Source organism: Naumovozyma dairenensis, chromosome 1 (assembly GCF_000227115.2).
Source record: "Naumovozyma dairenensis CBS 421 chromosome 1, complete genome".
In the NCBI taxonomy this organism is placed as follows: Eukaryota; Fungi; Ascomycota; class Saccharomycetes; order Saccharomycetales; family Saccharomycetaceae; genus Naumovozyma; species Naumovozyma dairenensis.
In genome coordinates, this window is record NC_016479.1 from 873,985 (window position 1) to 886,691 (window position 12,707).

Below are 12,707 nucleotides of genomic sequence, written 5' to 3' on the forward strand. Positions count from 1 at the left end.
AACAATAATATTTTTTTGAAATCAAGATCCTGATCAATGGAGAAAAAGAGGGCATACAATATTTGCAGCCTCGCTTTAGCCTCTCCGACTGTTTATCATATAATAGCCTACAAGTGGAGCGTCCTTGTTTTCCTGAAAACAAAATGAAGATACCTACAAGGTACGACAAACTTGTAAGTAAGCTTACGTCATATTAAGTGAACTGCTCAGTTTTTTGATGGAAACGTCAAGTTTTTATTGATTTCAATTTTGGAGCAAAATAAGATTTATGGAATAGTAAAGATTAGTTCCTTTTAAGGCTTCTGTTGTTTGACATATCGTAGTTTTTTGGGAGAAAAAATTCTCATCGAAGCTGTCGTCTCTTTACGGAGCCGCGTTGTATGGAATAAACGGAAAGTTCCGAGACGGTACGTTCTCAAGTTCAATTACGTATCCGGAATAGGAAACTAGAAGATTCCCCGAACACTTCCTCCTTCTTTTCCGGAAATCTCCCTAGGGAGATGCCGTCTATTCCGCGGAGATTCATCAGTAGCAACTTTTTTTTCTCTGTCAGATTTACTTATCAAGTCAATGTGAGTCAAATATCGACTGTTGGGCACCCATCACGATAACGAAGAAAAGAGGCGCACAATCTTCTCTGACCCTGAGGTTTCGAAGAAATTCCTAGTACTATTATGATAAGCACCCTCAATGCCCCCTCAATGCCACGCCACTGAGCCTAGGTATGTTCAGCTACTAGGCCAGATGTCTTCGCTTCTTCAAGGGGTGAATATTTTTGGTGCTAATTTCGACATTATTTATTCAAGGGGAGTGAAACCGGAAAGTTCAGCGGGTAAAAGCCGGAAAATGTTTTGGGGGAATCGTTTCGGCAGCTGGTTTCAAACAAAGGAAGGACCTATTGACAGTGACGGCTATCCCGATTCGGAATAGTAATTGAGATGAGGTTCAGTTTTCCTCGTTAAAAACGTCGCAGAACTTCGAGGGGGGCCCAGTTAACCCAGTAGTCATTTTTAAAGTTTTCTTTCCATGTTATGTTTGAGCTTTCAATGGCATCGAGTAACAAGGGATTTATCATTGAAAAGGGATGACCATTTACGAATAAGGGATGAAAATTTTACGAATAAGGGATGTCTTCCTTGTTTTGTTCAGTCCCGAGAGGCTTTTAGGGCATTTTTCCCCAAAGAGGATTTCTTACGTAATCGCTTGGAGCTCTTCAGCTTTCTTTCTATATATAAAGAGATGTTTTTAAGCTTATTCATAGGATTATGTTTTTATGTACTTATTTTTTATGATATCTTAATAACAACGACAACAACAACTTTATCAATTTTTCATTTAATTTTAAAAGAAAAGTAGAAAAGTAAACGAAAGAAAAGAAAAAACAAACAAAAATTCAAGAATACATGCTATCATCATTTCAATTAGCTGCTTTACTAGGTTTGGCTACATACGCTTCAGCTCAAACACCAACAGAAATCACAGAATTAAATGTCTTATTAAATGATGTCGGTTCTCATTTAGAAGATTATATGAACTTGGCTACCAATCCAGACTCAGGTATAACTTTACAAAATATGCCAGCTGGTATGTTAGACGTTGGTATGGCTTTAGCTTCTGCTACAGATGATTCCTATACTACATTATATTCGGAAGTCGATTTCGCTGGTGTTCAATCTATGATTACTGAATTACCATGGTATAGTTCAAGATTAAGACCAGCTTTAGAATCTGCATTAGATACAATAAGTGATACCGCTTCAGCAACAACCACAAATGCTGTTAGAAGTACAAGTGGTACTCCATTTGTCAATGGTACCACTACGACGCATACAAGTGCTACTACTCCATTTGTCAACGGTACTACGACGACACTCCCAATTGTAAGTAGTATAACTCATACAAACGATACCACTACAAGCCCGATCCCAAGTTCAGTCACAGATGGTTATAGGAATTCAACGGCTAGTAGAAGTTCGGTAAGTAGTGTTGCTCCTCCATATGCCAATACTTCGGTAACAATATTACCAACGGCAACTCAGAACCATTCTAATTCAACAACTACAATGTCAACGCATCCTGCTAATAACGCTAACAGAGTTGTTATGGGTGTAGGTGCCGGTGCTTTAGGTGCAATGGTTGCCTTATTGTTATGATTATGAAGACTTCCTGAAAAAACAAACTAATTTATTAAAAGATATTATTATAAACGGTAATTTTTTTTCCTCTATAAATTTTTACAAAGTAACTTATATAAACATTTTTTATAGTTCTTTAACTCTAATAAAAATTTAATCTATTTTCTCCTTTTTTGCTCTAATGAAAACGTGGTGTTCTTTTGTTAATATTTATATATAGGCTGTTTTATTTCATATGCTAGTCGAAGTTACTACGACCTCAAATTCATATGACAGGATTCTTCCGGTTTCAAAATAATAGAACGGATGTAACCCCCCTGTCATATATCTGTACTGAATTCACGGATACTTTTAATAAACACGTACGTACTCTAATGTTTTTTTAACGCCAGAGATCCCGCGGATGACTGAAAGTTCTATTTAGAAGGATTAATGTTGCCTCCCACCCTCCGTAGTGCCGTATTTTACACAGTGGGAAAATAAGGACAAACCAATCCGTCAACGTAAGACATAGATCAAATAGGGATTTTCATATGGCAATCAATCATGTGTAATATTTAACATTATTCACATTTGTTGCTCTTTGAGACAAAATATTTAAAAGAGGCATGATCCTCTGATATTAGTTGAGTTATGTCTTATCAACTTGAAAGTCTCTTTGCAATATAGTTAGTTGTACAATTAATACATTAAAAAAATAGGAACAAGAAAAGATGGACGAACATATTGCAACTGAAACCATTGATAAAATCATATCATCACCTCAATCCACGTCTTCCATGGTTAATGAAATTGTCTATAGCATATTAAATGACATTGATATTACGGAAAAGACCTTCCAATTGACATTATTTTTCATTGCATTTAACCCACTTTTTTGGAATATCGTGGCCCGTCTTGAACATTCTACACATTTCTTAACTAAGATTGCCGGTAATAACGCCAAGAGAGGTTGTTATCTCTTAGCGATAATAATTTTCTCCTTAGGTATTAAACGTGATTTATTATTTGAACAAGCATTGAAATTACAGAATACTTCTTCTTATCTAACCGATGTACCTGCCATTGCAACTGTTGGTATTATAAGTATTGTTATTGGACAAGTCTTGGTACTAAGTTCCATGTATCAATTGGGGATTACAGGGACTTATCTAGGTGATTACTTCAATATCCTGATGGAACAGAGAGTTACAGGATTCCCCTTTAATGTTACTAATAATCCAATGTATCATGGTTCCACATTGTCGTTTTTGGGTACAAGTTTGTATATGGGTAAACCAAGTGGGTTGGTAATTACCGCATTTGTTTGGATTATGTACTCTACTGCGTTGAGATTTGAAGAGCCATTTACTGCTAAGATTTACGCCAAGCGTGAATATGCCAAATCTAAACATGTGTGATAAATTTATTTCAGTATATATTTAACTTTATAGATATATTTAATATAACTGAACTCAATTAATATGATATCTTTTGCAACAGAGACATGAAGCTTGAGGATTATCTTTAATTATGTGGCCTTAATACGATTTTTGACTGTAATATAATAGGAATTATACCGTGACACAAAGTGTTCTAAATTAATAGTATTTTTATTACTTGATCATTTTCTTATTTTAAACATATTTAAAAGAAGACGAACTTTTAGATATATCCTCTAAAAGATCCTCTTGTTATATATCCATGAATTATTCATTTTCGTTGCTCTCGACCGGCTCTGCCGCCACGTCTCGTACACTAATAACCCGTGGGAAAACCTTTCATCTCTTTCTTCTAATGTTTTTCTATGCATAATATTTTATTCTGTCTCTCATGCTTTATCCACTTGTGTAAAGCAACGCCTCTGTCGCTTATTCAGCCGACGACCCAAGCATCTTCTCTTGTGTGTCGTTTCTTATTTTCGGTCATAAAAATATATCACATTGACAAAAAAAATCAATAATGCCTCCTGTGGGAATTGAACCCACGATCCCCGCATTACGAGTGCGATGCCTTACCACTTGGCCAAGCAGGCAAATTGAAAGCAACATTTGTAAGATATCCGATCTAGATAACGAAGCATTGACTTCATGTCCAAGTGTCAACAAAGAAGTATGTTTATTTTATTATTGTTTGAGTAATTACTGTCACGAAATTATGTGTCGTTATCAGTTAAGTGAGTTAAGAATTATTACGAAGTTTACCAGGTTCGAAGTAATGACTCGAACTATGTTATGCACCATACATGTTTGTAGCTGTATAACGTCTGTTGAATTATAATTGAATATTTTGTTGAACTAAGTCGAATGCCATACAATTGTTATCTTATTATTATTAAGATTGTTTTTGATTGCAGCCACGTGTACAGTTTGGGCCGGCCATGCGTACAAGAGCTATGCATTGGGTCGGTCAAGTTGTAGGGTTTTGCTGAGTGTTTACTCAGGCGTTCTGGATTAGTCTCTCCTAATCAAACCTATAAATATTAGAGTGTCCTGTGGAGCACCTAGTGGAAAGGACTTTGAGAGCGGTGTTCATGATTATGAGTTTTGTTTTATGCATGCACGACTTCAACGAGATATTATACGAACTCCAAGAATTTATTTGACTTAGTAAGTTACTACCTTATTAACATTATCCTAAGCCACAATTATGTTGAAAGACCAATTGCGGGCCAATGGAAGAAAGATACTACTAACCTTTAATTTATTTTATTTTACTTTATTTTATTTCTATTTTTACCAATCCAGTGAATTACCGTGGAACAGAGAAGTTTAAAGTTTATTGAGGTCTGACATGAAACAAATCTAAAACGACACGTATTATCCAAATTACCTATTACAGCTTTGTTAGAGAAAAGTAATGGCTAGTAAGAAAGGTTATTGACAAGAGAAAAAGTATTTTGGAAAGATTATAAAAGGACTGAAAGTTGAACTAGAATTAGAGGTATTTTAGTTAGTTATTTATATCTCTTTATTAGTTATTATTTATACTATATATGAAGAGAGCAACCCGAATCATCTATTCGCTAGAATCCTAAATTCTACTCTCTGCCTTTAAGAAGTTTAGATTTTGATCTATTATCGAACCCATATTTTACACATTTGAATTCAGAGTTTCCGCCAGATTATAATTCCATTCCTAATTGATCATTTCCAAGAAGACAATGAATGAAATTAAAGCACAACTTTAGCGGTCTAGCATATATATATCTAAAAATCTTTATATTTATTTATATCTCTATTTTTCTATTTGTAATAAATATGTAGCCTTTAAATGCTAAATATAAAGACCTTCATCGAATGCAGTAGATACAGAATTGAATCCATAAACACCTTTCCACGATACTGGTGTTTTCAAAACAAATCCTTGATTGGAAGAAGAGTTTGTATCTTTATCGTTGTTCCAATTCAGTAATTTGAAGATAGTTTCTGTGAACAGTTTCGCATCGAATGAATTATCACCTTCATGGATGAAACAACTAATATATTTGATTTCATTCAATGAAGAAGAAGAAGGAGTACTAATATTTGAGTTAATTAAATGATATGCAATTTTAAAGATATCTTGATTTGTTGATATCTCTTGTTGAATACTATCCTCCGTGAATTTAAACCAATCTATACCAAAATTCGAATCATAGTTGTTATGATTATTCGTGTTATTATTGTTATTTAAATTCATTATGGAATCAAATGTTGATGATAGTTCATTGATGTTATTAAGATTACATGAACCTAAGGAATAAACTTCATTCGATGATGATGGTAATACGCGATGATTATGATTTATTGCATGCGGGAAGGAATCATCGAATGAACCAAATGAATCTAATATTATAATCGTTTTAACATTTAGATTTGTTAATAATGGAATAATAATCTCTTTGAAGAAATTGTTCAAATAACCTTGTATGATTGGTGTCCTTTGTTGTAGAATGTAAAAGTTTTTAGATTTATTATAAAATAATTCCAAATTGCTAGAGAATTTCTTTGTATTATTATTATTATTGTTGAATTCTTCATATAAGATCGGTTTTGATTGATCAATTGAATAATCTAATGGACCGAGAAATGGATGTAAATAATTTGAATGAATATCCTTAATGAATTGATATTGTGGAGCCAATGTGTGTAGCATTAGATCTACAGATAATTGAGGAACATTTCCTGTGGAAACCAGTGGTAATAATAACGTTGTTTCGTTATTTGTGTCAATAAAATTGTCTGTCTGAAATGAAGTCATATTGGCTGTGCTTGCGTAGTTGCTTGAAGCCGTTGAGAAGTCACTAATTCTAGAAATTGAGAGATGATTCCATCTTATATGTATTCCAACTTGTTTTCACACTGAAATGTTGAGATTCGAAATTTCCCACAATTAAGGCGAGAGCGAGACATGACCAAAAGCTGTCATTTCAACTGCAAGAAATTTCAAAGTTCAAACCAGACTTCATACTTTACATGATACAGAACATAATTTTGATATTAATTTATTACTTATTTACAAGCTTTATTATTTCGTAAAGGAGATTAATAACTCTATAACTGCTGAGACTAACCAATGTATATAAACCACCATGTTGTGATGTCTCTCTGACTCTCTATTGGATCCTCTGGATGTGTAGTATCTACATATTTACCTATTTTCATGTTAATGGAAGGAACACTTAACATAAGAAAATATTTCCCTTATTACCAAAAAGAATTAATTACTGCTCAACTGAAATTATTTTTCTCGAACAATTGGGCTACTAGAAGTTTAACGTAAAAAACCAAGGTTTTATCAAAGATATCGAACAGCATATTAAGGAGATTAACGACAAACATAATACTGCCAGCAACGTGGATGAAGTTAACGATACGTTATTGGTAAAAGTGACCCCTACTGTCGATAAATTGACAAGTGTGGTGACTCTACCTGAATAGCGTATCGCTGCTCTGGGTGAAAGTTCTTTGGATAGCGGTAGTGTTACTTCCGATATTGGTCGGGACTACTTATGGTAAGGCCAATGAGGGCACTCCCACAGAAGTCGAAGATGAAAAATTTGAACACTGTAAGAAAATTATAGATGACGTTCGTAAGTGGAACGTTGTTTTTGACAATCTTGGTTTGAGGATTTTTCCTTGGATGCTTTGATGAGGTAAATCTTACGTCTGGCCAGTACCCAGTGTGGGTTGGACATGATGTGAGAAATCTTGTTCACACATCACTTTATGGCAAGCAAACGGTTTATCTTGTAGGTAAGTCAAGTCAAAGTGTGTAACAGATGTTGGATTGTCTTTTGGATGATTATGTCGATATCATTGCTGAGATACCAAGTATAACTCAAGAGGTTATCCTGAATTTAGGAACATCTTTTGTATACAATTGAAGGCTCCATAAGTCCTTAAAAATTAATAGTTAAGAATAAGAAGTTTGAGCCTTTCATTCTATGCTCAGAAACAGGCGATAAGGGGCGGTTGCAAAGGAAGAGGGGAATATAGGTCGTTAGCTGATACTGTTGCGGCCATGAAGTTGAACTATGCCAGAACTACGGTGAAGGTTGTCGAGAGGTTACGTGAGACACACGAGGTTTCAAAGCGTAAGACCCTGGTCCTAATTCAAATAAGTTTACCAGGAAATGAAAACTTCTTCGAATGCTATTACCTGGCACAATTCGTGGGCAAACTGATTATAGGAAAGCCAATTTCTCTAAGAGTGACGCTAGTAGCAATTATGTATCTCCTTTTTGCAAAGCTGGTAAACAAGAGCATAGAACGGATATACCTTCAAGTTACATCAGTTGATTTATGGCTAACATCGTCATCTCCAGAGCAGGATCCTGCATTTTATATGGGCAGTAAAACAGTATTGCAATTTTTTGATTCTCGGGCAGCTGTTCGGACTATAGCCAGTTCTCCAGATACAAACTTGGAGATAATCAGCGGAAATCCGGCAGTGACCAAAAATGTGATTCTTCAAATGGTCTTCTCAGATCCGAGGTATTCCTTGCAAGTACGTAGATCCCATTTACGTTTCGGTATAAGTTGTTGCTACTCAGACACGAATACAATTCCTGGAATTGAAGCTACCATTAACAACTAAACAACATATATAGAAAATGTAAGCTTAGTTTTGAGTCCCTAACTAACAACTCTTGCAGTACTAAACCTCGTTTTGAAAAATTTCTACCCTACACGTCACGAGCCTGAGTTCTGCTGATATTGGGGAGAGGTGGCTGTTTCGTATGGAAACAAACTGGAGGGAAAGCCCTTCCATCCCTCCCATCCCTCCCCTTTTTTCGTTTTGTTTAAAAGAAAATACCCGGACGTACATTAAAACCTCGTTACCCGCAAACTCCGTGTCCAGTGACTATTTTGACATCCGGGTAATGCTTTTTTACTTGGATGCTGTTACCCTCTGTAATTTTTGGTTACCCTCTGCAAGTGCCAATATGTTGATAGTAAATTAAAGCCAACTTACACACACACCGCCATTGTCTTCGTAGTCCATCGTAGCTGAATAAATATGAAAGAAGTTTACCATCTTTGGTAGTCGGAACACATTCAGGTACCTTCATAATCTGGTATCAAATAATCTATATCCGTAACGCCATACGTGTCAACTGAACTGAACACAGATCATCCGCATCTTACCACCTTCTAACTCATCTAGTTGCCAAGGTATCAAAGTGCCCTATAAATAGTATACGCAGAACTAAGGAAAAAATATAAACGCTACCAATATTGAACTCAATAAAATGGAGCTAACCGACCCTTCTATCGTATCTGCTGTTATCTCTGATGATATTGATGAACAAAAAAATAATAGCAATGCAAAGAAAAATTTGAGAAAAGAGAAAGAACCTCCTATTAATGATAAAAACAATACAATTGCTAAATTATTCAAAAAGATCAAAGACACTGAATCCATTAAGGATTATAAACCAATCAATTCCTCCAAAAAATATATCTACACAATCAATGAATTATTAGCTCTATCCAAGGATTTACCTGCCAATAAAATTAACGAAATTAACGATTTATTACCGAAAAAGAAGTTTTGGAGATTACATCAAAGATATCCTGATCATTCCAAGAATAATAATAATAATAATAATAACAGTAATAGCCTTGGCGCTCTTATTGCCAAAAATATTAACCTTGATTCGTCTAACAATTCTAAATTCAATAATAATAGCAATATAAATAATAATCGTTTTGAAAGAAGAAATAGTAAAACTACTAAACATTTGAAGTCAATAAACCCTAATGCTACTGCAAATACAAATGTATCGGCTAATCCCACAAGAAAATCCAACAAATTTCATCAAAACAACAACAACAACAACAATAATAATAATAATAATGCTAGCAAGAATGACGAGGTTACCAAAGAATTACTAGCATTAGAAAAGGAATTAGAATCGTCTGGTCCAGGTGGTAATAGTCCTGTTGACTTCGAAGCCTGGAAGGCAAAAATGAAAGATCTTGAACGTCAAAAGAAAGGTCTACCCAGGGAGAATACTATTTTTGAACAATCACAACAACAAAACGTGAATACAACGACCGCTACCACTACAGGTAATAAAAACTCAGTCTTCTTCACCTCCACTTCAAGTTCTATTTCTGAATTCTTAAAATTAAATACTAAAAATGCTACTACCAATGCATCCATTAATGCTCCTATATTAAATAATGATAATGATAAGAATACAATAGCTACTGCTGTCACGACCTCCGAAACAACCATACTCGGTGAGTTACCGAATGAAAACAATCATGAAAATACCATGAAAAACACCGATACAAGTAAACAATCAGATAGTATATTAGATAGATTGAATAAAGCAAACTCGATTTCAAGTACATCAAATATATTATCAAAAGAAAAAGATAATACCAGTAATGGTATACCATTAGATACAGGGAGAAGTTCATCGTCAAGATTTACATCATTTTTCACTTCACCATCTTCGCCATCTGTACAAACGACAATAGATGGCAAGCAAGACAATCACAATACTACGGACACCGCAAGCAATGAAATTCCCGTCAAGAAGGACAACAAGGAAAATATCCCAACGAACGCTAGTGGATCGCGATTAATGTCGTTCTTTAAGAATAATTCACATTCAGGAACCCCGAAACCTGAAACGCAACAAGCAAACTTAGTAATGAATCCTCCAAGAGCTTCATCTACTTCAGGACAATCCTCTTATAATGCAAATAATATGGCAAACCAACAACAACAACAACAACAACAACAACAACAACCGCAACAGCTTCATCCTCAACAACAAATGCAAATGCAAATGCAAACAAATAACATGTTCTTCCAGGGTTTATTAAACAAAAATAAATCGAATGAAGTCCATCCTACAGGTTCAAGTAATGCATCTACGCCACAGCAGCAACATTTCCCACCACCTCCACCAGGTCTAATACCCCAATCAATGGCAAACCAAAATCCAACCCAAAAGAACACGAATACTCAAATGCCTCCTCCTCCTCCTGGATTTCCAATGGGGTTACCACCTCATATGATGCCACCACCTCCAGGTATGCAGAATTTCCCAATGCAACAACAACAACATCAACAGCCGCAACTAGCACAAGGTGGTAATAAGGAACCAAATCAAAAGTCAGCAACAAAGGCAGGAATGAATAAGAATGAAACACAACCACAACCACAGCATCCACAACAGTTTGTTCCTAGAATGGGTCCACCAGGTTTCATGCCAATGCCTAATATGCCACCAAACATGAGATTACCTCCAAATGGTATGATGCCACCTCCAGGATTCTATCCAGGTGCTCCACATCCTCAAGGGAATCAACTTCCTTTCAATCCTAATTTCCCAAATAGTTTCCCTCCACCGGGTCTACCACAACAACAGCAGTAGCAGCAGCAGCAGGCACACGCACTGGCACCACAGCAACAGAAATAGGCTAATTAATTAACCCTGCTTAATAACCTATTCAGGTCGTTAACTTGAACATGCATCTATATGTTTTTCCCTTTTTTCCTTACACATTCCTCTCTTTCTTTGTTTGATACAAATCTTCGTTTTTTCATATGTACAGTATCAAAACACAAAGTACTGAATCTTCCGTTTTGCCCAATTGCTGAGACACGGGATCTCCATTTCTTCTTTTGACTACCCCATGACTTCCAGAGTTACTTAGAATATATGTATATAATAAGGAACAGCTCTCATACAGTCTCTATAATATAAATAAATCTTTTGTCATTACGTATTGTGCTACATATGTAGGTAAATACACTTTCATTTACTTCTAAACATGGAAGCTGGGAATAATATGGGTATCTCTCAGGTTCATATCTGTGAAATTTTAACAAGTAAATTTAATAATTGAATATGTTCATTAGTTCCATTGGCCAATTTTGAGTCCATTTCAAATAATATTAACGAAACTTTATTCTTAAAGTCAGAATTAAACTCATCATTGGTAATATAATAATCATGTAATTGATTAATAACAGACGCAGCTGACCACCCGCTTTTGATAAATTCATTAACATATTCAATAGTTTCGTTCACATCATTCTTAGAAACTTTATCAATAACAACTTGGAATACATCATCAGGTATAACACCTGCTAATTCCTTCACACTAGCTGAAGTGACTTGCTTCTCACCAGTATACAATATGCGCTTGGAAGCAGATTGCAAAAGCGTTATCGCTCTTCTTAAATCACCTTCTGATATATCCAAAATACATTTCATAACATCATCATCATATTGTACAGATTCTTCGCGAGCAACATACTCCAATCTACCAATAGAATTCGTAGCATCCAATGGTTTAAACCTAAATTTAGAACATCTGGAAGCCAGCGGATCAATAATCCTGGTAACATAATTACAAATAAGACAAAATCTAGTAACACCAGAGTAAGTCTCCATAGTTCTACGCAATGCACTTTGCGCATCTGCAGTCATAGAATCTGCCTCATCCAAGATAATGATCTTATAAGGAGGACAAGGATAATTCTCTAAATCATTCTTACTTGGCTTTGAAACTGTCAAACGAGCAAAATTCTTCACTTTCTCCCTCACGATAGAAATACCACGTTCATCTGAAGCATTCAACTCTAAAATTCTAGATTTCATTAACTCAGGACCATATAATTCCTTAGCTAACGCTAAGATCGTTGAGGTCTTACCTGTCCCTGGGGGTCCATAAAATAACATATGAGGTAAATTGGCGGATTGTAATGTCTTCTTCAGCACTGAGACAGCATGGCCTTGGGCTGTAATGTCGTCTAATTGTTTGGGCCTGTATTTCTCAACCCATGGTTTGGATTGGTGTAGTGCGGATGAGGATGATTCCGTATTGTCAAGCTTTCTTTTTTTAGTCTTATTGAATCCTTCAAACATTTCGTAACTTGGTTCCACAAATTTTATTTGATTTTCTTTCACTGGATACTGTCCATAACTTTTCAAGATTGTGATTTCTACATGCTTTATTATTCATTTTTATTTTAATCTCCAAACTTTTCAAAAAAACCTTTCAATTACGGTTTCGCGTATTACACGAAAATGTGCGATGGGTTTAACAAGGACATTGGGCATTTATAAGCAGTAACTAA

The 12,707-nt window shown here is 35.3% G+C and overlaps 6 protein-coding genes and 1 non-coding gene across 7 annotated transcripts; 4 read left to right on the plus strand and 3 right to left on the minus strand.

Annotated features, from left to right (window-relative positions):
- Window positions 1-1,403: 1,403 nt before the first annotated feature.
- Window positions 1,404-2,153, plus strand: NDAI0A03890 (SRP1/TIP1 family protein; the record flags this gene model as incomplete). The annotated part of the gene is made up of 1 exon (XM_003667741.1): window positions 1,404-2,153. The coding sequence occupies one exon, from the start codon at window positions 1,404-1,406 to the stop codon at window positions 2,151-2,153; it is 750 nt and encodes a 249-aa protein (XP_003667789.1).
- A 695-nt stretch (window positions 2,154-2,848) lies between these two features.
- On the plus strand, window positions 2,849-3,535 carry OPI3 (bifunctional phosphatidyl-N-methylethanolamine N-methyltransferase/phosphatidyl-N-dimethylethanolamine N-methyltransferase; the record flags this gene model as incomplete). Its single annotated transcript, XM_003667742.1, has 1 exon — window positions 2,849-3,535. One exon carries the CDS (start codon window positions 2,849-2,851, stop codon window positions 3,533-3,535), a length of 687 nt encoding a protein of 228 aa, XP_003667790.1.
- A 542-nt stretch (window positions 3,536-4,077) lies between these two features.
- On the minus strand, window positions 4,078-4,149 carry NDAI0Atrna12T. Its single transcript has one exon. It is a non-coding gene; the product is annotated as a tRNA-Thr (tRNA).
- A 1,241-nt stretch (window positions 4,150-5,390) lies between these two features.
- On the minus strand, window positions 5,391-6,356 carry ADD66 (Add66p; the record flags this gene model as incomplete). Its single annotated transcript, XM_003667743.1, has 1 exon — window positions 5,391-6,356. One exon carries the CDS (start codon window positions 6,354-6,356, stop codon window positions 5,391-5,393), a length of 966 nt encoding a protein of 321 aa, XP_003667791.1.
- Window positions 6,357-7,619: 1,263 nt separating this feature from the next.
- On the plus strand, window positions 7,620-8,195 carry NDAI0A03920 (uncharacterized protein; the record flags this gene model as incomplete). Its single annotated transcript, XM_003667744.1, has 1 exon — window positions 7,620-8,195. One exon carries the CDS (start codon window positions 7,620-7,622, stop codon window positions 8,193-8,195), a length of 576 nt encoding a protein of 191 aa, XP_003667792.1.
- Window positions 8,196-8,850: 655 nt separating this feature from the next.
- Window positions 8,851-10,995, plus strand: EAP1 (Eap1p; the record flags this gene model as incomplete). Its single annotated transcript, XM_003667745.1, has 1 exon — window positions 8,851-10,995. The coding sequence occupies one exon, from the start codon at window positions 8,851-8,853 to the stop codon at window positions 10,993-10,995; it is 2,145 nt and encodes a 714-aa protein (XP_003667793.1).
- Window positions 10,996-11,430: 435 nt separating this feature from the next.
- RFC2 (replication factor C subunit 2) lies at window positions 11,431-12,495 on the minus strand (the record flags this gene model as incomplete). Its single annotated transcript, XM_003667746.1, has 1 exon — window positions 11,431-12,495. One exon carries the CDS (start codon window positions 12,493-12,495, stop codon window positions 11,431-11,433), a length of 1,065 nt encoding a protein of 354 aa, XP_003667794.1.
- Window positions 12,496-12,707: the final 212 nt, after the last annotated feature.